Source organism: Serinus canaria, chromosome 15, assembly GCF_022539315.1.
Source record: "Serinus canaria isolate serCan28SL12 chromosome 15, serCan2020, whole genome shotgun sequence".
Lineage (NCBI taxonomy): Eukaryota > Metazoa > Chordata > Aves > Passeriformes > Fringillidae > Serinus > Serinus canaria.
Window position 1 is genome coordinate 10,315,290 of NC_066329.1, and position 27,403 is coordinate 10,342,692.

At 44.2% G+C, this 27,403-nt stretch overlaps 1 protein-coding gene across 5 annotated transcripts in view; it reads left to right on the forward strand.

Annotated features, from left to right (window-relative positions):
- Positions 1-1,367: 1,367 nt before the first annotated feature.
- HECTD4 (HECT domain E3 ubiquitin protein ligase 4) overlaps positions 1,368-27,403 on the forward strand; it is a 65,201-nt gene continuing 39,165 nt past the window's right edge. For 2 of the 5 annotated variants that reach the window (XM_018916677.3, XM_018916679.3), the window contains exons 1-17: positions 1,368-1,800; positions 10,870-11,387; positions 14,093-14,182; positions 14,532-14,662; positions 15,775-15,883; positions 16,546-16,684; positions 17,877-18,047; positions 18,837-19,029; positions 20,369-20,530; positions 20,626-20,739; positions 20,943-21,083; positions 21,415-21,647; positions 22,052-22,197; positions 23,992-24,062; positions 24,581-24,686; positions 25,268-25,388; positions 26,214-26,342. In XM_018916677.3, the coding sequence (XP_018772222.1) occupies positions 1,630-1,800; positions 10,870-11,387; positions 14,093-14,182; positions 14,532-14,662; positions 15,775-15,883; positions 16,546-16,684; positions 17,877-18,047; positions 18,837-19,029; positions 20,369-20,530; positions 20,626-20,739; positions 20,943-21,083; positions 21,415-21,647; positions 22,052-22,197; positions 23,992-24,062; positions 24,581-24,686; positions 25,268-25,388; positions 26,214-26,342 (2,745 nt within the window). In that variant the 5' untranslated portion in view covers positions 1,368-1,629. Of the gene's footprint in view, positions 1,801-10,869; positions 11,388-14,092; positions 14,183-14,531; positions 14,663-15,774; positions 15,884-16,545; positions 16,685-17,876; positions 18,048-18,836; positions 19,030-20,368; positions 20,531-20,625; positions 20,740-20,942; positions 21,084-21,414; positions 21,648-22,051; positions 22,198-23,991; positions 24,063-24,580; positions 24,687-25,267; positions 25,389-26,213; positions 26,343-27,403 lie in introns of those variants that run through there. The other 3 variants (XM_018916678.3, XM_018916680.3, XM_050980741.1) reach the window with 2 other exon arrangements.

Sequence of the window (27,403 nt, forward strand, 5' to 3'; positions counted from 1 at the left end):
ATAAATGCATAGAGCCCTATCTCTGTTCAGCTGTGCACAGTCACTGTTCCATGAAAAGCAGACACTTGCAATGGGAATCCCCACAGCAATCATCCACTAAAACTATTTAACATTTATCACCACCTCTCTCTCATTAACATGATTTGTCTCAGCAGCACGTCCTTTGCTGAACATCCAGGTACAGCTGCCTCTGACACTTTGTGCCTCTGAACGGGCTCAGGGCAAGGTCTGAGGGAACTGAGGGTGAAATTGGGTTGAGAAAGAAGAATCAGTTTTCCTCTGGATCCCCTTTTTTCCACACATACTGAGGTGTTGCAACCCTTTTGCTTTACATCCTCTGGAATCCATAAACACAGAGGTGCAGATTTGAAGGGACGTACCTGCTTGCTCATGAGCTCTTTGGGAAAAGCTCCTTGAGAGGTGACAGGATTCCTGAGATGGTGACAGATGGGGTCAAGGGGAAGAGAGAAAGGGAAATAATTCTGGGAAGGGACGGACAAAATAGGGGTGAGCAGGGGCATGGAAGAGGAGAAACAACCATGAGGGAGAACCAAGAGGGACCAGCTCTGGAGGGAAATGAGGAGTTTCAGAGGGGCCCAGTAAGTGAATCTAAGAGGGTTGAGAGGGAAACTGAGGAGAATACCACTGAGGGAACAGCTCTCGGTGGAGGGACGTGAAGGGCTGAGGGAGCCGCCATTGCCTGAGGGTGAGACCCCGGGGCAGTGCCAGGGGAGTGAGGTGAGGCCCTGAGGGGAGCAATCCCTGAGGGACAAGCGAGGGGCTGAGGGGAGCAATCCCTGAGGGACGAGAGAGGGGCTGAGGGGAGCAATCCCTGAGGGACGAGCGAGGGGCTGAGGGGAGCAATCCCTCAGGGATGAGCGAGGGGCTGAGGGGAGCGCCCCGCGGTGCGGGTGAGACGCTGAGGGGAGCGCACCCGGTACGGTTTATGGGCTCCCCGCTGTGCGGACGATCCGCTCTCCCTGGCGCGGGTGAGGCGCGACACGAACGGGGTGAAGCTGTGAGTGGAGCGCTCCCGGAGAGGGTGCAGGGGCGCGTCCGGTGCACCGGACCCGCTCTTCCCGGCGCGATTGCCACCCTCCCCGCGGTGCGGGCGAGGCGCCGTGTCCAGTGCGGGTGGAGCACTAAGTGGAGCACACGCAGCGCGGGTGAGGCGCTGCCGGCAACGCCGCCGATGCGGGCGGAGCGGCAAGAGCGGCCGGGGGGCGGAGCTCCGGGGCTGGGGGCGTGTCCCGGCGCTCAGGGCGGCGCCGCGGGGCGCGTGGGGCGCGTGGGGCGGAGTCCCGCGGGCTGGGAGGGGGCCGGGTGTATTGTTCCCCGCGCGGTGCATGCCGGGCACGCCTCAGCCCCCAACATGGCGTCGCGCTGTCAGCGGTGTGTGTGAGGCGGGTGCGGGACGCGGGGCTGCGGGCGGGCACGGCGGCTCCCGGAGCTCCCCGGAGCGCCGCCGCCGCGGTGGCAACGCGCCGCTCCTCGCTGCTGCCCGCCGCGCCCCGGCTGTCCGGTGTCCAGGCCGCTGGGGACGCGCCTGCCCCCGCCCTGCCCCCGCCATGGGCGGGTAGCGGGACCCGCCTCGCCTCAGCCCTGCGGAGCCCCCCCGCCCTCCGCGCCATGGGGTCCCCGGCGGCCGCTTCGGCGGCCGCGGCCACCGACTCGGCGCAGTGGCTGTCGGTGAAGGAGGAGACCATCTTCCTGCACGACGGGCTGATCCGGGTCACCGACCTGGCTGAGCTGCCCAGCGAGATCATTGGGGTGGCCGAGCCCGGCGACACCGAGCTGGAGGTGAGGCGGCCCCCGAGCTGAGAGGAGGGACGGGGCAGGGCCGGGGGGTGAAGGGGAGGATGCCCTCGGCAGAGGGGCACGGTGGCAGCGGAGGCCTGAGGCGAGGAGGACGGGGGGATGGGAGATGGGGGTGCAGGGAGGATGACTAGGGGAGGATGGGGGGCCGGCATGGAGGATGCTGCGTGCGGATGCCGGGTGAGGGATCCGGAGTCCGGAGCCAGCCGGTGTCGAGGCGTTCTGCTTGTCTTGAGTCAATCCGATTTATTTCAGATAATAATGAAAGTGGAGCTGGGCAGGAGGATGGTGAGGTGCTGATGTAAATGGAGGGTGAAGTATTGGTGCGTCCTCCTTGTTTTGAATCCTTTAGGTTTGGAAATCAGAGCCACACTCGCGGATTTCAGCGTGGCCTTTGGCCCCTTTATTTTTATTGAAGGTTTTGTGTTTTCTTGCTGTTACTTTTAGATGGTTTGTAATTCATCAGCCTTACAACGACATGCTCAGGGGTGCCCGGGTGTTTTATTCAGCTGTTGACAGTGATCGTTATTAAGGAGCCAGGAGGGCAGCCCGGATTTTCATCCCAGCTTTTTACCTTCCCAGAACTGCCCCTGGTGTTTGTTGGCTGCAGGCAGGCGGTGCAGCTGTTTTATCTTAGGAGGAGCCGCCGAAGGACTGAATGTCACGGATTATAGGTTGCATCTATTTGGTAGACTGCATTATTTTTTCCCCCCCTGTGTGCCTCCCTTCTCCTCTTTCACCCCACCCTCCTCCCCGGCAGTGTGGCTCGCAATGACACAGGGGCTTTGTCACCGGAGCTGAGCGGTGGGAGAGCACAGGGGATGCTCTAGCCGGAGCTTTATCTTCAGCCTCTGTTTGGTCCCAGGCATTTTAGGCCGAAAAACCCTTTTTAGTGAGGCTTTAGCTGCTGTCTGGGCTGTTGCTGAGATGCCCCCATGAGCAGTCCTGACAACATTATCGTTCATTGGGCTTTGGGGAAACTTCCTCCAGCCTTATCTAAGGAAGGATATTTTCTGCAGAAGGTGTGTTTTCTGTCCTGTGTTGGGACACTGGGGAATGGCATGGAGATATCAGCTGCTTCCCTGAAATGGATGTTGGCAAAAATCACACGAACAGGAAAAGGGAGATTTTTAAGGTGGCTGACTTATCTCTGTGTGTATAAACATGGAATGATTCTCCCTTGTGATCTGAGTTGCTCTGGCATTCAGTGCAGCTTGGATGCAAGAAAATATTCTGATTCCATGGCATAGTTCTAGAAGCAGAATTGAGTTTAAAAACTGTGCTAGAAAAATAACATGCTCCCACAGCATTTTTCATGTTATGTCACAAGAAAGGAGGATATCCTTTAAAAAACCAACAAGACCTTATTTTAAGATCCTGCCAGCCAGGCCAGAAGTGTGTTCCAGGCTGAAACTTGACACACAGCTTCACTTGACAAACACTTCAGCTCTGGAGAATTCTTTTTTGTTAGTATTAAGAATGTTCTAAAACTCCAGTTGTTTGGGATAGATAGGAATGGAATTGCTGCTACTGTGTCTTGTGCTTTGACATTTATTATAACAAGTGTTGCAGCAATCCAGTGCCACTGATTCACCTCATTTTTTCTGCTCCAGAGATTCTTTTCCTGTTTGTGTTTGCAGTGCAAAACTTTGAAATAAATAATTAAATATGACTTTTTTGCTGTGGTGCTTATTTTTGATAAGTACTGATTTTGACTTGTATTGATCTTTATTCTTAAGTCACAGCTTATTAAAGCCTTTTATTTCCATCCACTGATGGAATTGATGATCACAAGCGATCAGTTTCATTTTCAGATATCTGCAAATTGGTTTGGACTTTGGTTTTGAGGAGGAAGGTTTTTTAAAAAATGAAATTTCACGTGGTGCAAATGTAAAATATTTAGCTCATAACTTTTCTCTGCCTTTTTTTAATGCTGTTTTCATTGAACTAAGGGGCACTTTGGTGATGTGGAATGGCTTTGAGGAGCCATTTTGTGGAAATAGGTGCACACATCTGATTGAAGCGTGGCCATGCAATCGACTGCTACACAAGAGCTCATTTACACTCTTTCTACTCCTACTTGCAGTGTAATAAATATCTTTGAAAATGGTCCAAACACAAATCTCTTGGGATGTGCTATTGGCCAAGGGTAGGAGATGCTGCAGCTGCTGCTTTGATTAGGAAACTTCTTTAATTCACTTCTTGTGCTTCATCAGTGGTGGTCAGAAGCCTGGCTGAATTTTGGAGCTGAAGTGCTTAATTAAAAATGTATAATGTTTAATACTTTAATGGATTTTTTTTTGGGTGGAGAAATGTCATTCTGGTCTGTTTTGTCTAAATATCCGTTTAAAGAGCGTATTGGTGACTAATGTCAGTGTGTTTGGATGTGTTTCCTTTGTCCTTCTGTTCAAAGGTTCTGTCTATTTATAAAAAGAAAAGCAGAGGAAAAAATGTTACAGTGCTGGTGTTATGCCAAGAAATGCTTATGGAAACTTATTATTTTGTTATTTTGACTCCCATGCAGCTTTGATTTTATCTTTTTGTGTATTTGTATACCCTTGTATTTATACATATATACTTCAATGGTATGTTACAAGTGCCTAATCTTCTCTTTCAACTTGTTCTAGGAGTATTGAGTTGAGTTTTAAGGGGTGTGGAGTTTTTGCTCTGTTTTTATTTTTTCTGTGATGATGTGTGCCAACTTCTTAGATTATTTCAGCATATTTACAAAAAATTGAGGCTTTAAAAAAAATTGATAGAATTTTGTAATGTTATGCATGAACCAGGTGCTCCTGATGCAGGTTTCCCACTAAAATCCTCTAGTCAGGAGAGACCTGGATTAGTCAGTGATTACAGAAGCCTTTGGACCTTTATTTTAAAACCTTTCACAGAGAGAAATCTTTGAAAGAGCAAAGTCTTCTCCTTCGTGGAGACAACCCTGAGTGACAGAGCTGGAGGTGTTACCATGACATTGTGGCTGGTCAGTGCCCATCCAGGAGGGACATTCAGTGCAGGAAGGGCTTAATGTTCCCTTTAAGTTCCTTAATGTGGCCCAAAGGGAACTGCAGCACTCCAGAATCTTCCCAGCCAAGCACCCTCCCTGGAGTAACCCAGGAGCATGGTCAGGGCTTGTCTGGAGGAGTAGAGCTCCCTCAAACCAGGGAGATTTGATCTGCCAGCTCTGCAGAGTCACCACAGAATGGTTTGGGGTGAAGATCATCCAGTATCCCCTCCTGCCATGGGCAGGGAGCCTTCCTCTGGTTTTCCCATGGAGCTGGGAGTGCAGCTCCTCCCTTAGTAGCTGTTGGGGTCATGTCTGTCCTCATCTGCTGCTTGAACTCTTGTTGAGCTCGGTTCTGTAGGACAGAGTGAGGTGTGGCTCTGCACTGAGAATAGTTACCTTTAATCGAGTGCAAGGTAAACAAAATAATAAAAATTAAACAAGTAAGGAAACAAGGGAAAAGTGGTGGCTTTTCCTCTTCCCCCCAGCGTGGCCTGGGCTGGCTCTCCACAGAGAGGTTGAAGAGCTGAAGTCCAGTGCTCTTTTCTCAGCATGTGCCAGTCCTGTGACTGACTTGTATTTGCCATAAAATGATTTAGACTGGAAGGTTTCTGCTAAACTTGGAAGTTTTCACCCATTTTCCTCCTGGCCCAGAGAAAACATTTTGTCACTTTTGCCTGATTGCTGAGGGAGAGAGCAGTTCCCTGCAATTATCTGGGTCAGTGCTTCCCAAACCTTTCTGCTTGTGACCTTTCTGCCATCTACAAGCGTCACCTCTGTCATGCTGAAAGTCCCTAATGCCACCATCAACAATTGACTCCTTCCTAAGTGGGTGACCCTTCATGGGGTTGTGACCTCTGACTTGAAAACTGCTGATCCAGGCGTGTGGCAGGCTGGGAGCAGCCTCATCCTGCCTGTGCCTCCCCTTCCAGTGCCCCAGGGGTCCTCTGCCAGGACTTGGAATTTATTAAACTTCTCTAATATGGACCACTGGACCTCTGACTTTGGAGTTTGGAAGTTGTATTTTAGGTAACCTTGTAGAGAAACATTAGGAAACTTCTCAAGGATGATTTTGCAAATCTGTTTCCCAAATATAGATCTTGTTACCAATTGCAGCTTATTAATTCAGTGATCTGCACTCTCAGATGTTTAAATTACAAAGATTTTTCTTTACCTTTTGCAGCTGTTTTCACCTACTACTTGAGTAAGAGCCAAAGAAATATTTTAATGAACAAAGAAACAACATTTTATAGCATTTTATTTATTTACAGCTTGCTTGTTCTCTGTAATTCATCTCAGATATGAAGGTTATATCATAAATTTGTATGGTTACAAAAATGATTTGGGATAAAATTGTAAAATATAGCAGTGTCTTAGTGCTTATTTGTGAGCCAAGAGATTTCCAGTGCTTTCACAAAAGAAAGCAGTTCTGCTTTTAGCTGAGTAGTTAAAAACCTGCACTGCTCACACACACAGGACTCAGCAGAGGCTTTGAACAAGAGGATAAGGTTAAAATTTCTTGGAGCAGAAAAAATTGGAACAACCTTGAGACTTGTAGTTTTTTAACTGCAACACTAAAGCATGGTGTAAAGTGCAGCAGCTGCTAAAACATCAGGGAGAAAATGTTCACATATATTTGAATATTTGGCACGTGGTGTAGCAAGGAAAAGGCCTTAGAGAGGGGCTAGGAAATGTTTTAGAAGAAATTAAGGTGGGTTTTGCACCAAGGCAGCTTCGTGCTGGGTGTCCCAGAAAATGCCAGGAGCAGAAGGCTGTTCCCCAGCACAGTGGGAGACAAGGACACGGGGTTGTTTATGGAGCAGTTCAGTTGGGATGTGTATTTCAATCTTCAGCTTACCTTTAAAACTGTCACTTGTGCTCTTTCTGTTAGAGAATAATCCATACTTTTTGTAATTCAGTCTTTTTGCATTGTTTTATTGGTGTTTCTAGAGACAAAAGAGCCCAGTAAAAAAGTGGTGCTGCCTCTCTGTTAATTCTGCACAAGAGGAATGACCCTAAACCTGTAATGGGGTGGTCAAAGTAATGGAATTAATTTTTTTCATGCTGATTTAAAGATATTTTACAGTTTTGAGGCTGTTTCTGTTTTTCTGTCTGGTTTGTACCTCCTGTGAGATGGGAATAATCCATATTTAATACTCAGGGGGGTATAGGGATGTAATTGATCCTGATGAATGTTCCACCATCTTCATCTTCCTGGGTGAACTTCAGCCAGTTGAACTCTGGAGAGAAAGAATGAAATGTTGTTGGAGATTTAGAGGCTTCACTTTCCAATATGCAAGTTCAGGATAAAAACCCCTCTTTGTGCACAACTTCCCTGCTCCTCAGTTCCCTGTGTAGCAGAATTAAAATGAACCCCCTACAGGCACCAGGGAGAGGACAAGGGGCAGGAATTGTAGCCAGAGGAGAAAGCTGCCTTTTAGTGGCAGCTCACGTTTAAATTTACTTAATAGGGTCATAAAACCTCAGGCTAAAACTCTTCATGTATATTAGTGTGTGTTAATTGTACTTGGTCTGGTATTTACTATCAGCAGAGAAACATGTTGCCCTGAAAATAGGGAATGTCAGCCACTCCTTTCTGGAGCAGATTTGGCAAAAAATTCTGTTTGATGGGAAGAATTCCCTGGGTGAAGTCATGTAGTGGGATGCAAAAGGACAAATATTGGATACAGTGGGAAAGATGGCACCTCCCCATAGTTCATCTAAAATCAGATACCTTTTGTGCTCCTCCACGTTGAAGATGATGTCAAGGAGCAATTAGAGTAATTGAAGTTTGGCTCTACCATTTTCTAATTAAAATATTGACTAAAATTGATTTAAAAGATCAAGGAAATAATGTGTAGGGATAAGATAGTGTAAAATTAAAATAGTGTCAATTAAACTATTTAATAACAATTTTTAGTAATATGTAAGTAGCTGCTTAGATAACTTGTTCTATGGCAAAGTGATGTTTGTTGCATCCTCTTCATCCTCTTTGATTGTGTTCAAGCCTTGTTAGTCAGGAGTGGTTGGAGTTGGGAAGTGATGGATCAGGGACTGGTTCAGTGAGGTTTGTGTGGGGCTGGGTTTGGTGCCTGCCCCTGACACTTCCCCAGGTGTTGCACAAGGAAACGTTGAGGCACCCTAAAAGAGTGCTGGGAATCAGTCCCAAATCAGTGCTGGGGCTCAGGTGTAAATCCTGAGGCAGCCCAGAGGCAGCAGGAAAGGGAATTTTATAAACCCTGGTAGTTGTGTTATTTGTATCAGAATCTGTGAAAGAACATGATGGGGGTTTTCTTGCATTTTATTTTAACTTGTTTTGACTTCAGATGGTTGGAAGATGACAAGCTTTGCCTGGAGATATCCTGGCAAGGGCTGGGATTCCTGTGTGGAGTCTTTAATGTATCCAGAGGGAAGCACTGATGGATCTGGCAGGGACCAAGTGAAGCTCTGGCACTGTTGGGGTGGGAAGGGCTGGATTTGGCTCCCAGGGAGAGCCAGAGCAGTTCCTTGGGATGTGTCTGAATCCTGGAAACTCCAGGGTGGGAACATTTGGTCTTCAAGCTCCTTTCTGGAGCTAGCTCTGAGTACTGACCTCTAGTAAAAAGGCTTTTGAGGAAAGCAGCCTTTAATTTAATTTGCTGAAGTGTCCTGTACAGCAGATGACCTCACACCTTTCTTCTAACATCCTCTCTGTTTCTGGAAGTGCAGATGCCTGCTTAGACCCTCAGATGATGCTGAATAATTAATGTTTTTTTCCACTGGTTCCATAAGCCTTGTATGCAAATCAGATGATGTAAACTTCATTATCAAAAGTCTGGAAGTCCCACTTTGGAATGATCTTGTAAATCTGTTGAAGCTGATGTACTTCCTGTATCATTTACTCAAATTAGTGCTCATTTCCCTTATGAAAGACTGAGGCAAAATCCCAGACAGACCATGCATGCTTTTAAAGCAAATTGGGAACTGTGGGATCAGGGAGAAACTAAAACTTCAGCAGGAAAAGGCTTTTCATCAGCAAAACTGATGACACTGACTCGTCCTGATTGCTACAAGACAGACTCAGAACTGTAGGGCCGTATCAAAGGAAAAAAAATTAAATTAATTTTCCTGTTCAACTGTGGGATTTGAGGAGCAAGACATGCAACATCAAGTGCATCACAGCTTGTCTTTTGTGGTGGTATCTTTGTTATTAACAAAGACCACAGACCTGTTTTCTTCAGCATTTAACTCTGAAAATGCAAAAATTAATTCTCTTTTTCCTCCATTTCTGCAGCTTGTTGTCACTCAGTGGAAAATCCACCCAGTTTAGTTCAAGAAAATCAAAAGCCAACTGTAGTAGAAAGTGATTCCATCTAGAACAGGAAACAAACTTATTTTTGAGGCAGCAGAACACACAACAGGAGGTGGTTATTTTAAATGTGTAATATGTGGTTTAGGAATTAATATTCATAATCTCTTGGAGAAGTTAATTAAAGGAGGCTTATTAGGTATAAGGAGCTCAATACAACATCCATTCAAGTGTAATTAGGATGTGAATTCCTTTCAGGTGAACTTTTCCTGGCTCTAGTGGTCAAAGTCCTACTGCAAAGCTGTTTCCTTGCCTTTAGTCAGAGGCTGTGTGGCACTGGCAGATGTGATTGTCCTGCAGCATTTTAACAAGCTGTTCAGGAGTCTGCAATTAGCCAGAAACATTTTATTTCATGATCTCTATGACTGCTGCCTGCAATTAAAAAACCCCACAAAACAAAGAGCCCTGGATGCCATTCCCCATGGCAACTTTGTCTCTCACATTCCCCTTCCCACATTTGTATTTATTTATTGAATGAGAGAAGGACAGTTTCACAGCATAAAGATGGGCCAAAAATTATGTTTGAGGGTGGATGAGATGAGGAACTTTGGAACATGGCCAGAAGCCCTTTGGATACCAAATCCCTTTGGACACTGAATCCAGAGTATCAGAAAATGCTTGGCTCATGGCTTTCCTTGAGCTTGCCACAGCTTCAGTGACTTTGCTGATCTCCACTGTTGTTTGCTGGAAGGAGAAAAGTTGTCTGTAAATTACTTAAAACTCTGAGTTTTCCAGTCCCAGGCTGGGTATTAAACCATACATATATTTTTGTGTCATGCTTTACTTGTTTTCTGTTGTTCTAACTTGGTTTCCAGTTTTATTTAGAAGTGCCAAAAAAGTCTCTTTCTTCTGTCTGAAATGATGAGGAGGAGACTTTTAGGGTTTTTAACTACAGCAGCAACTTGAAGTATTTTGAGAAAGGTGTAGCTAAGTGCAAGATGATCAAATTTAAGTTAGGAAAAAGCAGGGGAGGGAGAGAGTGTAACAGAGCTCTTGGTGGATTGGAATAAACTGGTTGGTTGGTTTGTTTGTTTATTTGAAGAGCTCCAAAACTAGAACAAGCATGTTCTTGTTACACAATATTAGTGACCTATCAGTTTTCATAGAAGGGCTCTAAACCCCTGGGACCCTCCAACCTCGGAGTTCTTTTGAAGTTTTTAGCAAAATTGCCTCAATTACAGAAAAAAGCTCCAGATGAGAGGGGAGTGTTTGTTTTCCAAGCTGCTCTTTTGTGTGTGTATCTTTCTTTACAATCTGCGTTGTTGTTGTTGTTTATTGGAAGTTTAAAAGTCCCCGTCAGCACCCCCCGGGTTTGGTGAGGATGCTGACTCAGCAATAACAGGCTCACAAAATCCCACAGAAGTGGGGTGGGAAGGGATCTTGGGAGATCCCCCAGTCCAAACCCCTGCCAGGGCAGGGTCACCTGGAGTGGGTGACACAGGGAGACCGCACACTTTCCCTGTCCCAGTCCTTGCCATCCTGCAGGGATAGGGGTTCATGGATTCCATGTGCTTTAGTTTATGGCCATCACTCCTCATCCCGAGATGGACACTGCACCGCTCGCCTGTTCTTTGGCCCCCAAAATTGAAAATAATATCCCTCCATCTGCTGCAGTGAACAGCTGATCTAAAAATCACACCACAGCCACATGAGGTTTCTTTTCCCCTCCAAAACCCTCTATCAACACCCACTTTCCCCTTTCCAGATCCTGACCTTCGAGACCAAGAACCCGACGGAGCTGGCAGAGCGCTTGCGCTCGGTGTGCGGCAACCAGAGCAACGCGTACGCGCGGCTGCTGGAGTACCGGCTGAACGCCCTGCGCGGGCTCTGGAACGCCCAGCGCCAGCTGGCCCTGGAGGAGCAGCACGACCGCGAGAGCTCCGGCGACGAGGAGGCCCTGGCCCTGCTCAAGCGCCAGGGCTTGTTACAGCAGCCGGAGCAGGCTCCCTTCACCTCCCGCATGGGGCTGCTGCTGGTGTTCCCACTGATCCAGTCGCAGAGCAGGACGGACCCTTCCCTGTGTAACATCACTGCTGAGGTGCTGCTGAATTGCCTTCGGGACTGCCAGCCCCTGAGCCTGACCAAGGAACCGGCCGACTGCCTCAACGGGATCGAGTCCCTGCTCTGCTCCTGGCTCGAGGACGCGGCGCCCTCCGGCCAGCACATCCCCTACAAGCAGAAGGAAAATGCTGCTGCTGCCCTGGTTGCCTTGGCTTGTGCGAGGTAAGGGAGCTGAAGTAACGGAGAATCATGGGATTGGGAAGATTGGATGTAACACCCTGGAGTTCTTAAATTCAAGGGTTGCAGTGAGCTTCTTGAGGTTTGGCGTAAGGCAAAATCCCAACCAGATGTTCTCTGAGGGGTCACAAGCACACAAAAGTTTACTGGCAAAATAGAGAGAATTAAGGAACTTTGGCACAGTCCAGCCATGATTCACCATTACCCATATCCCCAAATTCCACATCCAGGGTTTTTGAACCCTTCCAGGATGGTGACTCCAGCACCCCTGGGCAATGCTGTGGTTGGTGTTCATTCTCTCTTTCCATTGCAACAAATCAAAAATTATGTGACTGCACTGGTGATAGTTATTTTTAGCTTGCACCAGCCTTTCTGATATTTAAATATTGGGTTGGAAAGGGTGAAACTGCTAAGCATTTCTTTTTTGCATGTGTTTAGCATATGCAAAAGCAGAAGGATCTGGGTTAGCAATGCCTCGTGTGCACATTGCTGCTTCTACTGCAGTGAGCTGCTCTAGGAATGGTTCCAAATGTGTTTATCAGGGAGAAAACTTGTCTCCTTTTCCCTTTGTCCTGCACCTTTCTTTGGCTGGAGAAGGTGGAACTGCCAGGTTTCAGGGCAATTCCTTACAGATTTGATTTCAGTGTTGTCTCTCAAATGTCTGGAGGTATTTTTTAGTTTTGTTGCCAGTGAAGAGTTCAGTCATTGTAGATTAAAATACCCCTTGTCCTGCATGGGTTTGGCATCAAGTGATTGAGGAAAAATTGGACATATTTGCTTTTAATCAAAACCTACTATTTTGAGAGAATGGGGCTTGGGGAGAGGGAGAGGAAATACAAAACCTCTGCAAAGCCCCATGAATGTGGCTTTAAAGTCACAAGGAGCCTTTTGGAAATATTGGTTTGAATGTTTCTCCAGGTCACAGCCTTGTCTGTGAAGTTTAACTCTCATTTAAGATGTTGGAGTTCCCTGGATATGGCATGATTTGCTTTAGGAAAAGGTTTATTCAAATGAAACCTACTTAATTTCTAGTGCATTTGTTTTAATGAAGTCAATGAGAAATTTATGGTATGTGGCAAATTATTCTGTCCTGACAACTGCCTTATCTGAAAGGCAATGTACTTGAACATAGCTCCGAGAAATTGGATTTGATAAACACAATCTCATTTCTTTTTTTTTTCCCCAGATGTCAATTTGCAGGAAATATGGGATGTTCCCTTGCAGCTGAGCTAAATTTCACGTAGAGCTTTTGAACTTCAGGTTGATCTTTTATTTTCTTTGCAAGTCTGCCTTGCATTGCTTAGAGAGTTGAAATATCCCATTGTGCTTTGTTCACCTCTGAAAGCCTCACACTTTTCCTTTAAATATCTAAGTCATGTGTTGAAGAAAAAGCCTTGAAAATGAGACCATTATTGACATTCCTAGTTGCAATCTTGGGTGCTCTTATTGCTAAAAATAAAACAACAGGGTAAATATTGCTTTAAATAATTAATTGAGGTGCTTTAATGTGTTTGGTGTCAATTTTCTCCAGGCTGAGGTTTATCAGTGAAAGCGAAGAGCTGAAGATGTCACTGGGGAAAACGGGGATTGGGGTGTGGAGGAGGGAAGTTGGGAGCTGAGTGACCACATGTGACAGCAGAAGGTTGGATTCAGCAGAGTGCAGGTCAAGGATCTCTGCAGCTGATCACTCCTGTTTGTGGAGAAAGCAGCTCATAACTGACCTAGACAAAGCCAAATTCTCCTGCTTAGGTGGGCTGTGATGCCTGGAAATAAAGCTACCACACCTTTCAGAAAATGGCCTTGACCTTTAAAACAGAAATTGTAAAATACAGATTTTTTTAAAGACATCTGGATCTTCCAAATTTGGGGTTGTGAGGGGAGACCTCATCCCAATGCACAACTTCCTCAGGAGGGGCAGTGCAGGGGCAGCCCTGGTCTCAGGGACAGGGAGAGGAGCCAGGAAACAGCTGGAGCTGTGTCAGGGGGGGCTAGGTTGGAGATGAAGGAAGGTGCTGGGCACTGCCCAGGCTCCCCAGGGAATGGGCACAGCCCTGAGGCTCCAGGAGCACTTGGTCACTGCTCTCAGGGGCAGCCTGGGATTGTTGGGGTGTCTGTGCAGGGCCAGGAGCTGGATGATGATCCTTGTGGTTCCTTCCAAACTCACGATAATCCATGATTCTGTGAAAAGAAGTCAGAATCTTGATAAGAAATGGATGAGTCTGGTCTTTCCTATTTGAGTTAGGAAAGGCATCTCCAGGTGGGAGTGCAACAGCTCTTGCTCACACTTGGGCTCAGCCAGGAAGATCCATGGGTTGCGTTGGAGATCTGAGTGTGATTAATCAGCTACAAGAAGTCCTGAAAGAGCTGCCTCAGGAGCAAGGTTGAGGTGTTTTATCAGGTGCCTGGATTGCCTTTAAACCTGTTGTTGATAACCCAGCCTGTGGCTGCTGCTCTCCCTCCCAACTGGGGCTTCATCCTCTTCCAAAAAAGGTGGAATTTAGGCCAGAGGTTCCCCAGCATTCTGGCTGTCCCCCTCTCTTCCTCCTTCCCCTTCCTCCCAAAGAATGAACATCCTCCAGGAAAGAGATGCCAGTTAGAAAAGAAGCTGATGCCATATCATGGCTGTTGTTGTGTGTGTTCAGTCTGGCTTCAATAGACATCTTTAATTCATGTTTTTCTTGTCCTTTTAGAGGGTCGCTGAAAACCTTTGTTCATACAGTGCATCTATTACAGAAACAGACTGAGCTGGGGTCCCTGCCTGTGGCTGATGTTCTCTACAGGTTTGTAGAACTTTTCTCCTTATAAACTTTTCCAGCAGCTCTGAAAATGTGTTAAGTGCATGTAGGGAGGAATGTCTTTAAAAGTGATTAAAAGGCTTTAGAGTTATTGAAAGCTTTAGGGAAGATTTAGTCATGTGCAGAAGACATTAGAAAATCAAACCTAAAAGCATTGATTGGATTTTGGGTGTTTTGTTTTTATTTTTTCATTAAATATTGATGATTCCTTTAAATGACTTATGAACTCTTGACAGAATAATTACTTTAAATACATCATGGTCTTAACTTTTAATTTAGCTCGTTTTTCCTACTGCTATTCTTTATAAAATTTTATTTTATTTTCTGCTTAAAGGTTGTTGCTTTTGGAGGGAGGCCCTGGATCCCCCTCCTGCCTGCTTGGAGGGAAGCACATCGTGTCCTGGGGCTTTGAGGACATGTTACCTGCCCCTGATGCCAACACTGGTGCCAGCAGTGAGAATAAAGGTGAACTATTTCATCCTTGTCGCCATCAGCAGAGGAGGACAGGATGCTTTAAGTGCTGATAATTGTTTAAAGACCAATGTAAAACTTGAGAGTTGGGGCTCAAAAAATGTTGCTGGAGAGCAGCTGCTGATTTAAACTGTCAGTCTGTGGGAAGCAGTCCAAAGCAGTTGATCCAGTGACCCTTCCTGACTCCAGTGGGAATTTTTCAGAGAGGTCAGACAGAGTTTGGATATTATCCCCTCGTTAGAGCATAATCACTGCCCTGTGCAGTATCCCTGTGTTCAATAGCCAGCTATCAGTGGCACAGCAAGTTTATTTTTAGAAGTGCAAGTTCATTGTTTTGTTTTTCCCCCTCTTCCCTACTCTGCTTTTGTTTCTTCCTAGTAGAGTCTGAAGTTCTTGTTTTAATGCTTTCTTTTGTATTTCTTTTCCTGAATTCATTCTCAGTTTTTACTGCTTTGTTTGCTTACTATTTTTGTAATAAATAAGAATTCTCATGGTTTTAGAAATATTAGTTCAAGTTTTGATGACATTTAATGCAATCCATAGGAGTTTAAAAATCTGAGTTGTTATTCTACCTGCAGATTTACTGGAGACATCTCTTTTTAGGTGTTTAGGCAAGAGAGTGTGAGTGGACTTTTCCTTCCTGAGCTGAGTGTCCAGATCCTGTGAACTTCAATAGATTGACTGGACTTGTGTCCCATCTTGATTATTAATAATTACTGCTCTGTGTTTCAAATACATTTTGTCTTAATTGAAGTGTTCAGAAGTGAAAGGATCTGAGCAGCTTTAGGAGAATTAGAGTTTGGCAGAAATGAGATCAAAGCTCAATATTAGATTCTTCTTCCCTCTTACACTGAGTGAGACCATCTGGGCACCTCTGAGGCTTGAAGGAGATGTGATAAAACCACTGGGTCTGCTGGGCTGTGATTGTGTTACAGCAGCTCTTAGAGCACCAAATCATAAATTCAGTATTAAAAAAGGGTTGGTAGTGACCTGCCATGAGCACATGCTGGTTTCCCTGGGGTGTAGCCCCCAGGAGAATTCCCAGCTGGAATGTTCCACCTGCAGTGTTATAGAGCTGCTCTCTGCTGTCCTTGCTCCTGCTGCAGATGCAGACCTGGGCCGGTGCCTTGCAGCCGATGGGCTCTACCTGTACACCACCAATTCTGTGGGCAGGGGAATCAGCAAACTGGGGTCAGGCCTGCATGGAACTCTGAGGTAAGGGACACTTCAGTGTTGACTCTTCCAGAGCTGCTGGAACCCAAAGGTTCCTGATTTGGGAAACCTCTCCCAGATGCTGGGAGTAGCGAAACTGGAGGATATGGAGCTTGGAAGGAGGTGATCTCAAAGGTCCCTCCCAAGCCAAACCAGTCTGTGATTCCATGATATTGTGAATTTTCATTAAATGCAATTTTGATGTGTTTGGTTTCTCTTCTGAAATTCTTCTTGAGTGTGTTTTGTCTAAAATTAAAGAACAAGTTGAGGGGAAGGGGCCTGTAGAGGCCGTTAGTTCAACCTCCACAGCAGCAGAATTTTAAATTCAGTTTTATTTTTTAATGTCTAGTATGCTGAGAGGGATATACTACAGACCAGTTCTGTGACTTCTTATTTATAGCTGAGTTTGTGAGTGTTTGTTTGCTAATTATCTCATTCATTAAGTAATTAGTGCAGCTGTGGCTCACTGTACCTCCTTGCTTCTTCGTTGCTTGAAAACCACGAGGCTTTTTACGCTTAAAGCTTTTCACAACAAAAATTGCTGACTTGAATAAGTTCAGACGAAGTTCAGCACTGTGGTTGCATTGTGGTTGTTATTTGAAATAAAACCCAAAGAAGCAGGGCAGGGTTGATGGAATTTGAACATCCTGGTGGGTTTTTTCCAGGGGGTTTGTGTACTGCCGGAACGAGGAGCTGGAGACGGGCTGGGTGGCTTTTGGCAACGGCAAACTCCTCCATCGGCCCGTGTCCTTTGATAGCAAACCTCACTACCTGTTCCAGCTCGTGGATCAACATACCCTGCAGGTAAAGGGGACAGGAACAAAGCAGGCTGAATGAATCACACCCATTTAAACTTTAATTGGTTTTATCCTTGATGTTTCTTGGTTTGTGAAACTGCGTTTTTCTAACCCCGCCTTGAAGCGACTCTGTGGTGAATGTGGAAGTTATGGTAGAGAGGTTAAGGTTTCAATGTGTCTTATATATAAATATATGTATTTATCTATAATTACACTGTTCTGTATTATGGGGTACTGGGAGAGCTTGTTCAGCCTGGAGGAGACTGAGGGGAGACCAATCCACAGCTTCTTCAGGAGGCGCAGCTCCAATCTCTGCTCTCTGTAAGCAGGGACAGGACCCAGGGAACAGCTGGAGCTGTGTCAGGACAGGATTAGGTTGGATATCAGGGGAAGGTTCTTCCTCCAGAAGGTGCTGTGCACTGCTCAGGCTCACCAGGGAATGCTCAAGGCTGCCAGAACACCAGGAGCATTTGGACAATGCTCCCAGGGTATGCACGAGATTACTGGCGTGTCTGTGCAGGGCCAGTTTGATAATGATCCCTGTGGGTCCCTTCCCAGTTAGAATATTCCATAATTCCACTGTGGTCACTTCTTAAAGCACTCAAACAACAGCAAAATGGCCTTTGATTTAAATCAAGAATGTGTTCTTCCTGAACAGCTCTTTGTTCTTCCCCTGTCCCAAAATTCAGGTGTTGTTTCAGATCTGGTTGTGATTTGTAGATAAACAGTTGTTGCCCTTTGTAAAACTGGGGTAGTTTGTTTACTTTGGGGTTTTTTCTGCTGTGGTTTTAAGGATGGATACACACATTTATGTGCAGTGTGTTTCCTGATGCTGAGAATGTTTAGATTCCCCTTTTCTTCTCAAGTTTCAAGCAATGTTTGAGAGAAGTTGCAGAAAGTAGGTGACTCAATAGGATGTGTATTTTCCTTGTGGTACTGTGGGTTTGCTCTCCATCATTAGAGAGGAGATGATCCTTTATTTTTAGATAGGTTAAATTTGAGCTCTATGAGCTGGTTTAGATATTTGGCAAATACACAGAATAGCTGTTGGTAATAAATCAATATAATGCTACTACTAAGTCCAATATTAAGCCTCTTCTGCACTAACTGCATTTGATCTCTATTTATTTTTCATACTGTTCATACTTGTAAGGCCAAACTGCAAAATCTGACCTGTTAAGATGCTTTCTGTCTCATAGGTATGTCAGATAATCCCAATGCCAGTAAATCACTTCCCAGTTGGCAGCACTATGACCACCGTGCATCTTTCTTCAGATGGCACCTTTTTCTACTGGATTTGGTCTCCTGCAAGCCTCAACGAAAAAACCCCCAAAGGCCACTCTGTCTTTATGGATATTTTTGAAATTATAGTAAGCAAATCATGTGTTTTCTATGCCTGATGTTGGTAGCATAACCCAGTTTAATTAAATATCAGCAATTTTTAATTGGCATATTAGGTTTGGATATTTATGGGCGTGATCTGAATGGATTTATGTGAAATAACTGAACAGAACAGAAGGTGAACTGTCCAATTCCATCTCCAGAGGATTATTATATTTAGCAATATGAGTTCTCTTGTAGCATAAAATGTGTTTTTTATGTCTGTATTTCTGCTCAGCAGAGGAGGATGGAGTGGGATGGTGGAGCTGGAATTGGGAGGCTGTAGTAGTACAACTCATGGAAAATCCCTAACGCTCTAAATCACATCTTCATTAAGAGAGGCATTCTGCAGTAAAACATCCCCTGAACATCATGGGCTGAAGAAATCATTGCTCACACTTTTTGCCTGGAAAAATGATTGAGCCAAATGATTTGCAAGTGAAACACCACTAAGAAAATACAAGAAGATTATGTATTTTTAAGCAGAGTTTCCTAAATTAACTCAAGTTTATGACAAGCAGTTCTGTCTTTAAGAAGAGGCATAAATAGAAGATATCCTATTAAATATCTCGAAGGAGTTAGATATCTTCTGTTAAATTATTCTATTGAACCATGAAGTCACAAACAAAAAAATACTCCTGTCTTGCTTGCAGAACTTTGCTTTTGCAAGAACTTCTGTCAGCAAAGTTCACTTTGTATTCCTGCCTGATAGAGTTTGGGTGATCTCTCAGCTAGAGATTTCAACATCTAAAGTATTTTTCCCCCCTCTATTTTACCAGGTAGAAAATGGCATTTGTATAGCAAATCCTCTGCAGGAGAGAATTATCCTGATGAGGAAAGAGGGGGAATCTGCCAAGAGCATCAATGAGATGCTGCTGAGCCGCCTGTCCCGGTACCGCGCCTCCCCCTCGGCCACCCTGGCTGCTCTCACAGGCTCCACCATCTCCAACACCCTCAAGGAGGACCAGGCAGGTCAGAAACACTTCACTTCTCATTTCTTAACTCACACAACATCCATCCTGCTTATTATTAACCTCTTGGCACAGGTTAAAAAAAAAAAACAACTGTGATTTTTGTCTTTTTTCCCCCAAATACATAGCTAGAAGATCCACACAGTATTTGCTTAATGCTGGAATTATGAGTTCCTTTGCTGAATCAGGATTGTGAGGAAACTTTAGGGATAGAAAATAAGAAGTTTAGGGATGGAAAATTAGAAGAATTTTCCATTTCCATTATTGCATTAATCTGGTAGTTGCATTTCTCTGCTTGCAGCTCAACTGAGCTTCTAATTGGTGTGTAAAAATGGCCTGCAGGTTAGAAAATGGAATTATTGCTTCACCAGTCACTGGAATATTACAAATCTTAGGTGATTTTTCACTTTTTCGAGGTTATCTGCACAATATTTGGGTCTTTTTTTATGGAAACAACCAAAGTTAATGAGGGAATCTTGAATTGAGCTGCACTGATGGCTTTCAGGATGATCTGGAGCTTTGTTAGATTTGTCTGAAGATTTTATCCAGTTTATCTTGAATTATTTCTCTTCTTCCTTCACAAGAACATGAGTTTTCTTTCTTCAATTTGAAACAATTGAAAGTATTTCCATAAAAATAAATTATACATGAAATGGCTCTGCTTCCAGGGAATTTGGCAAGGAGTTATCTGAGAGCTATTTTAAAGGTTGTGTTTTGCCATTTAACAACTCAAGTGCTACAGAAAAAGGAGAGTAAGTGGCTATTCTTGGCTAATTCTTGAGTCAGCACTCAAAAAGTGTTGATCAGCTGTTGCAGGAAGGAGATCATTTGGGCTGTCTACGTTTCATGAGGAGCAGGAGAACTTAAAATAGTAAATGCATAGTGACTCTCAAGTGATCTCTGAATATGAGGAGATAATTTCACTCCAAGTGCTTTCAATGTAATTATCACCACACAATTCTTAATAGTTTTGGTTATAACTTAATTTTTTATTTATTTATTTTGAAGTTGTATTTTTTTAGTTGAATAACCTGTGAAACTCTTTGTAGCCTTGTGGGGATTGAATGTGTGAGACTGGGAGGCCACAGAGAAGTCATGGATGCCCCATCCCTGGAAATGCTCAAAGCCAGGTTCATGGAGCTCTGAGCAACCTGGCCTCATGGAAGGGCTGTCCTTGTCCATGAGATTGGAATGGGATGATCTTGATCCAAACCATTCTAGAATTCTGTAGGAACTTCTTAACAAAGCTTCTAAATATGGATTCCTTTGAAGCCCCGAGCAGAGCTCTGCCTTGTTCTGCAGAAGTGCAGTTTGTGACCTTTCTCTGGTGCACGTTGCAGCTGCCAACACGAGCTGTGGGCTGCCCCTGAAGATGCTGAGGAAGACCCCAATCTACACCTGTGGCACCTACCTGGTGATGCTGGTGCCACCCCCGGGGGGCTCGGGCAGCTCGGCCACGCGCTCGCTCTTCGGGGGCACCAGCGCTTTGTCCTCCTTAAAAAGTAAGTCAGGGCCATTGGTGACAGACTGGGAGTCCTTGGCTGTCTGGGATGCAATAAACTTCTCAGGAATTGATTGGAGCTGTGTTTCTGTGTAGTTCTTGCCTCCAGCCTGGTGTTCAACATCTCGGATGGGCAGTTCACCAGCAGGGCGGATCTCATCGATGCTGCGGGCAGCTCGCTTGGACGGGGGGCTCTGGTGCCAGGGCTTGGTAAGGAATGTAGCAGTCCCTCAGATCCTAAATGATGCATCTGGGATTGAATTTGCAGTCAGAAACTCTGCAGTGGGCTGGGGTTGCATGCCCGTGGTTTAGATAAACCTTTAAAGCAAATAGTTTGGATTTATGATGTCTATAACGATGCTTCGGTCTGGTTTTGTACTAAATTGATGTGTGAAATATTTTCCTTCTCTCAGGTGCCTGTTATGATACAATGAATAACATGATCTGGACGTGCTCCAATGATTATATTGATCAGTGGTGCAATCCTGGGAACCAGGCATTCCACTGTGTGTGCCAGAGGCTGGGAGTGAGTCACGTCATCACAGAGCCCAAAGGTGAGGGGAAGCCACGAGTCAGCACTTTGTACAAAGTGAAACAGAGGAGTGGCAGAGAATAAACAGACAGAAACTGCCTTGCTGTTAAAAGCTGAGTTAATTCCTGAAAAGAGTTGTAAATATTGGGCATGGTTCAGCTTTCATTTGAGAGAGGGAAAAGTACAAAGTGAGATGTGGTGAAGATTCCAGATTCTTGCTGCCTTCAGCACAATGAAAAGGTGGTTTGAGTAATCCTTTAATGCCCTGAAGTTGATTTATTGCATTTTAGAAGCAAAGGCTGATAATCCAGTCTGTGTCTACAGACAGCATTTGAACTCTCCTCTCCTTGCAGGGGATGCAACAACCACAAATGAGGTCATTAACCAGTTACTGCACCATGTTGGTGCCATGTGCATCCACCAACTCAACCTCCTGGCAGCCAGCAACAACCTTCCCATCAGCAACTTTTTGGGCAAGCAGCATCCCATTGAAGCCCATCACCTGAGCAGCATCTGTGACATTATGGAAAAGGCCATGGTCAATGGAGACACCTGCATCATCCGCTGCATCCTCGTTGTCTTCCAGGTGCAGAACCTGAAATGGGCTTCAAAACTCACATGGAAAAATTAAAAACTTGGTTTGGAGTACAGGCAACCAGTGGTTTCATTTTTAATTAATTTTATTTAATTTTTTCTCCATTGGTATCCATGTAATGGAAGTTGATTTAGCAGTGGCTTTGCAGTATTTTATATCTTCATTTAAGAGCCCTAATTTAAATGCAATCTCTATAGATTAAAATAAAACACAGAGAGATTATATCCTTCTTTCTTTGTATTTCCCCCCTCCATTTTTTGATTCAAAATCAGATTCTGACTCTAAGATTTCTAGACCCACACAAAAATAGTTTGAGAAACTGACTGCAGAAAATAAGTTAATGTAAGTAATATGTATATTTTTAATATTAATACTTTTGTCTTTAATTTTCTTAGGTGGTTTTTAAATTTTTCTTCAGCCCCCAAACTGAAAGGAACAGAGACATTGTCAGAAGGTCTGGGCTGTTACTGTGGCAGTTACTGATGGCCCCAAGGGATCAGATCTGCTCAGAAATCCAGAAGGAAGTTTGTCTGGCTATTAGGTGAATATCAACTTAACTGAGAATTTAGTTTCTTTGAAGTGTGGTGACAGATGAACATTCATATTGTATTTAGTTTAATTTTACATTAATATGAGGAAATGTAGTGTGATGGATTTTTAGACGTGATAAAATTATTTCACTTTATGTCTGTGGAAGAAGAGATACAATGTGTTGGTCTTGATGAAATAACAAGTAGTAATTACTTTCTTTTAATTTGTTTCTTTGTTACTTGCTTTCTTAAGGAATTTTTTAATGTTTAGTATAAAATAGTTGCTAAATTCAAGCAGAGTTTCTTTGAAAGAGTTCCTTATTTGGCTGCTGTGGTGTTCAGGGAAAGGCACAGCTGGTGTTGGCAGCTCTTACCTCAGTGGTAACACTGAGTTCTCCAGAACAAAAGGAACATCAGGAGAAGCAGAATTAATAATACTGGAGGGGTTAATAATACTGGAGGGGTTAATGATACTGGAGGGGTTAATGATACTTGAGCAATGCTCTGGGACTGAAGGCCCGGGGAAAAAAAAAGTGTGGTTGTATCTCCTGAAAAGGATATATTGGAAACCTCAGGGCCAAGGAATGCTGGCTCCAGTGTGCCAAGGACAAACAAAACCTGCATTTTCCAGTGGGAAGTGCTCCAGAGGTTGAGAACAAAACCTTTTGAAGATCAACCTGCGTTTTCTTGGTGTGAATCACAACATTCCAAATTTTTGTGGCTCTGTGCAACTCTTGAGTGAAGAATAGTTTGGCTCAGGAGCATTACCTGGCGTTTTCAGGGCTGTGCTTTCTGACAGGGAAAAGTGTCTCCTGTCACCTGCATGGATACCTTGTATTAGCTGTGTGTTCCTGTGCCTTGTTCAACAGCTCCAGAGGGGGGCACTGGGTGATGTTTCCTTCTTCCTGTTTCCTCCTTGGGGGATTCTGGTGCCAGTGGAGCCCTCCAAGGGAGCTGGCAATGTGTGATAACTTTTCCTGAGGTTTCTATCAGAGTGGATCAGCATGAGCCAGAGGGAAGGAAGCTGCAGTAATCTCTGCTCACAGTGTGAAGCTGAAAAACATCTCAGTTTTCTTTTCTGTTACTGAAAAAGAAAAGGGAAAGGAAATGGCAAAGTTGCATAATGATTTCAGCACTTCAGACAGGCATGAAGTGCTCCTTTGAAGTGATTGTGATCTCAATGGGGGAATTCACACAGAAAGGACAGAGTTCATCACAAGTTAGAGGGAAAAAGTCTCCACCTGGAATGTGTCTGCAGAGCTGGGGTGTTCCTGAAATGCTCCTTCCAGAATCTTCTGTGTGGCTTAAACTAAGACTTCTATAGAGCCAGTCTCCAAAAAGTACGAAGCTGTAGCAGTAGTGATTTCTTGATGATTGTGTTTGTGTTTTCCACTGTTCTTAGCACAGAGAAGCCTCAGCTCTTACCCCATCACCAGTTTTGGGGGGTTTTCTCTGAGCCATCATCATTTTTCCTGATATCTCTCTTTCTTAACAAACTGATTGTGCTGCCCTGTGTGCAAGTGATGAATGGGGAGTTTTCCAGAGGGAAGCAAATAGCTCTTGGAGAAGCTTTGGGACCTAAACAATAAAATAGAATTGATTACAGGAGATTCTTGGAGAAAACAGCTGCTTATGTCTTAATATTGATGTTAAAATCTGGAGGATGCCCTTCTAAACCTTTACACAGACATTGTAAATGTTCCATCAGATGCTGAGTGTGTGGTGCCATTTGTCACATGTCCACTGAAATGGTTTTGGTCACTTCTAAATCCATCAAGTAATGCATGGTTTTATTTTTTCCTTAGCTCTGGTTTAAATATCCTGTATCCTGGAGAAGCAGAAATCAATAATTTATTGAAATTGGTCTTAACTGAAGGTGAGAATGTCTTATTGCCAGGTGAGAGTGGGGTTTTTCTGAGAACAAAAAAATCAAAGTACATCTCAAGCTTAGAGGGAGAACAGTGTGGGATATTGAGCACTACTCTGCTATAAATCCATGCTTTTGTGGGAAGTTCTGGAATGCTCCAAAAGGCTGCATGGCCTAGGGTAGGTCAGGTGGAGAAAAGGAATATTTGCAAGTACCCAGTAATCAGAGGTGATGTTAGACCTGAGTGGAGGGGGAATAATGTCCTGGAGTTCACCAGGAAATGGGAATCTGGCCTTGGAAGCAGCTGATGCTCAGTAATTTGTTACTTCACAGGAAGGTGTTGGAGCTCAGTGCTGGGAATTTCCAACAGTGCCATGGGCAGGGAAAGTGCTCCCAGTCTGGGCCAGCAGCTCTGGTCACTCTGGGAATGCAACATGCCTGAGCTCTAGTCTGTGTTAAATGAGGTATTGGGGAAATAAAATCTCTTCTGTAAAATGCTGCTTTGCAAAAGTTGATTTCCCTTTCAGGAGAGAGGAACAGTGGCCTCTCCCAGCTCCGGGATGTTATCCTGACCAATTTAGCTGAGCAGCTGCAGAACAACAGATTTGGAAGTGAAGATGATGATCATTATAGGTAAAAAGCCTCTGTTTATAGGGTATTTTTCTGTTACTTGCTTGAGGTGAACTTGCAGGAACTTCTAGAATTGCTTGGTGTGTTCCTGCAGGGTGACCTGAATTTGGTTTGTGTCTGTGGGGGGAAGTTTCATTAGGGTGAGGGAGAGATTTGATGTTTTAGGGCAAACTTTGGATGCTTCTGTACCCAGACTGGGTTTGGAATTCCTTGTTCCTTGCCATGTTCTTGGTAAATTTGAATGATAATTTCATAAAGATGATTTTATAGCATTTCTCTGTATATCATAGATGACTTTCCAGCAGTAAAACTGCCAGTCTCAAGTACCTGTTCAAGTTGGGAGGAGTCTTTTCTAGAAGCCCTAAGAAATCAGAGATTTACATCAGCACAGTGCAGCAACCCCCTGGAAATCTGTTGTACTTGTTAAACATTTCAGCCTCGGGGCTTTTTGTGTCTGAATTTGAAGTTTGATCCTTGTTTAGGGTTCCCATATTGTGGGATCCAGCTTGCAGAGTGAGCTGAGCTGTACAAAATGCACAGTAATTAATGATTTACATTTTCCACCTTTCTTGCCTCTCCTGAAGACTCAATGATGAGCTCTTGCACTACATCCTCAAGATTGTTGTCCGAGAATCTTGTGTCTTAATCACCAAGTGCCAAACTGTATCTAAAGATGACTTTCAAAGGCTTCTTTCAACTGTGCCTGTAAGTGAAATGTGTTTTGATAAAAGTATTTCTGCCTTTGGCTTTTTTTCTTCCTTGAATCCATCCTCTTCACTGAGTACAAGGAGGTGAAACTTTTATAGCTGTGTCTTAACAAATCCAGGAGAAGAATTGTCTTTTGTTTGTGCTGTGCAGGGAAGAAAAGAATAATTTCTCACAGCAAAGTTATTCAGTATGCTGGAATGGGTTTATACATGGATTTATTTTCTGGTTGCTGTTCAGTTTAAATGAAGTTTGTGGATCTCAATATTCAATACAGCTTAAAGAATCAAACATGCAGTTGTGTGTTATGGTTCATACAGACTGAAAGAGTTACCAGTGACAGGAATGAGTCAAAGCTGACATTTGATGGTAAAACTATGGGCAGGTGTTTTCAGCAGGATGAGCTCCCTGAGACAGGCAGGTTGAGCTTCCATAAAAACACTGGGAGGGGACAGGATGTCCTGGTCTGTGGGGGGAAGGAGGAGTGGCATGGAACCATCACCTCCAGGAGTGTGAACTGCATTTATCTCTGGTGGCACAATCTTTTCACAATTAATTAATCCTTAGAGTTCCTGAATATTGCTGTAATGTTCCAAACCTGAACAAAGTTATGCTGCCTCTCTATATTTTTGTGAGTTACTTCACAAAATTCAGCATTTTGCAACCGGTTTCTTTCCTTCAATATAGAAAATTATTTCTTTATTCTTTCTTTTCTTCTTCTTCAACATTTTTTTTCCTCTCTCCAACTTCCAAGTCTGAGGTTTGCCTGACTCAGGGTTGATGAAGGGTTTGGATAATGCAAAGTTTTACTTATTTGTGTTCAAGGCTGCGTCCTCGTGCTTGCGGTACCTGATGGCTGTGCAGAACCATCTCCTCAGTAACACTATTTTGATTAAACCTGATGACAATGATGACAGTGACAGCTCCTTGCAGGGAGAGACATTGAAGGTACAGGTAAACACCAAGTTTTATTCTAGTATGGCTCTCTCCAGTCAGTGTGCCTGTGACACCTTGTTCCTGCAGTGCATTTGCTGTTTGCTGGTGGTTCTTTTCCTTTTGATAGAGTTAAATAGCTGGAGAATAGGGAAAAACAGTCCAAAATCCGCAGTTATTTTGTGTTCAGGATTCCAGCTTGCATTCCCTATTATCAGTGAGAGCAGACACTTCCCTTCCTAAATATATGTATAATGAGATTTTAAGTAGGTTTTAATTAGTGTGTGCTGGAAGGATTCCTGGCACAGGAATTTCCTCTCCTGGACATGTTACCCCAGACACTTTTTCCTCTCCAAATCACTCAGGTGGTCCTTGAAAAAAATATTATTAAATAAATAGAAAAAGGTATTATTTGCCTTACCTGGCTTCTGCTCTTTTGCAGTTTAAACAAACAAAGCTTGTGTACAGCCACTTCCATCATTTGTCTGAAATAGAGAGACTTAAGTTTGTGGCAAGGAAGCTGTTAGAGGACAGGCTTTGTTGGTAGAAGTTTATTAAAATGCTGCATTTCACAGTGCTTCACCCAGCTCCCAGGTTTGCCCTGGAGTGCAGGTTGTCTGCTCATAATAATAATACTTCCCTAATGGAATTGATTTCTGAATTTCTGGTATTTTGCTAAGCCAGTTTTCTCTGCTGCTCTTTGAGGCTGTGTGTGTTTGTGAGCTGCTGCAGTTGGAAGTGATTTGTTCAGGCTCATTGAGTAAATGCTAAATATTGGAGTGTTTTTCTTGTCTCACTATTCACGCCGTGTTCATTGTTCAGTTTCTCTCTCTGCAGTGCTCCTCATCCCTGCTAGGACATTGTGTCACCAATCCTGTACCTTGGCTGGCTCTCAGCTCTCTCCTGTGCTGGACTTGGGGCTTCCTTCCCTCTAGAAACTGGATGTGCATCCTGTAAAACATGCACCTAGTTTCTCCCAGCACTTTGGGGCTTAACATTAATCAAATTTATGTCTTGGATGAATCTCCTGCTGCAGGCCTGCCAGGTCACATTATCATTCTTTTCATTTGGAAATCCATCTT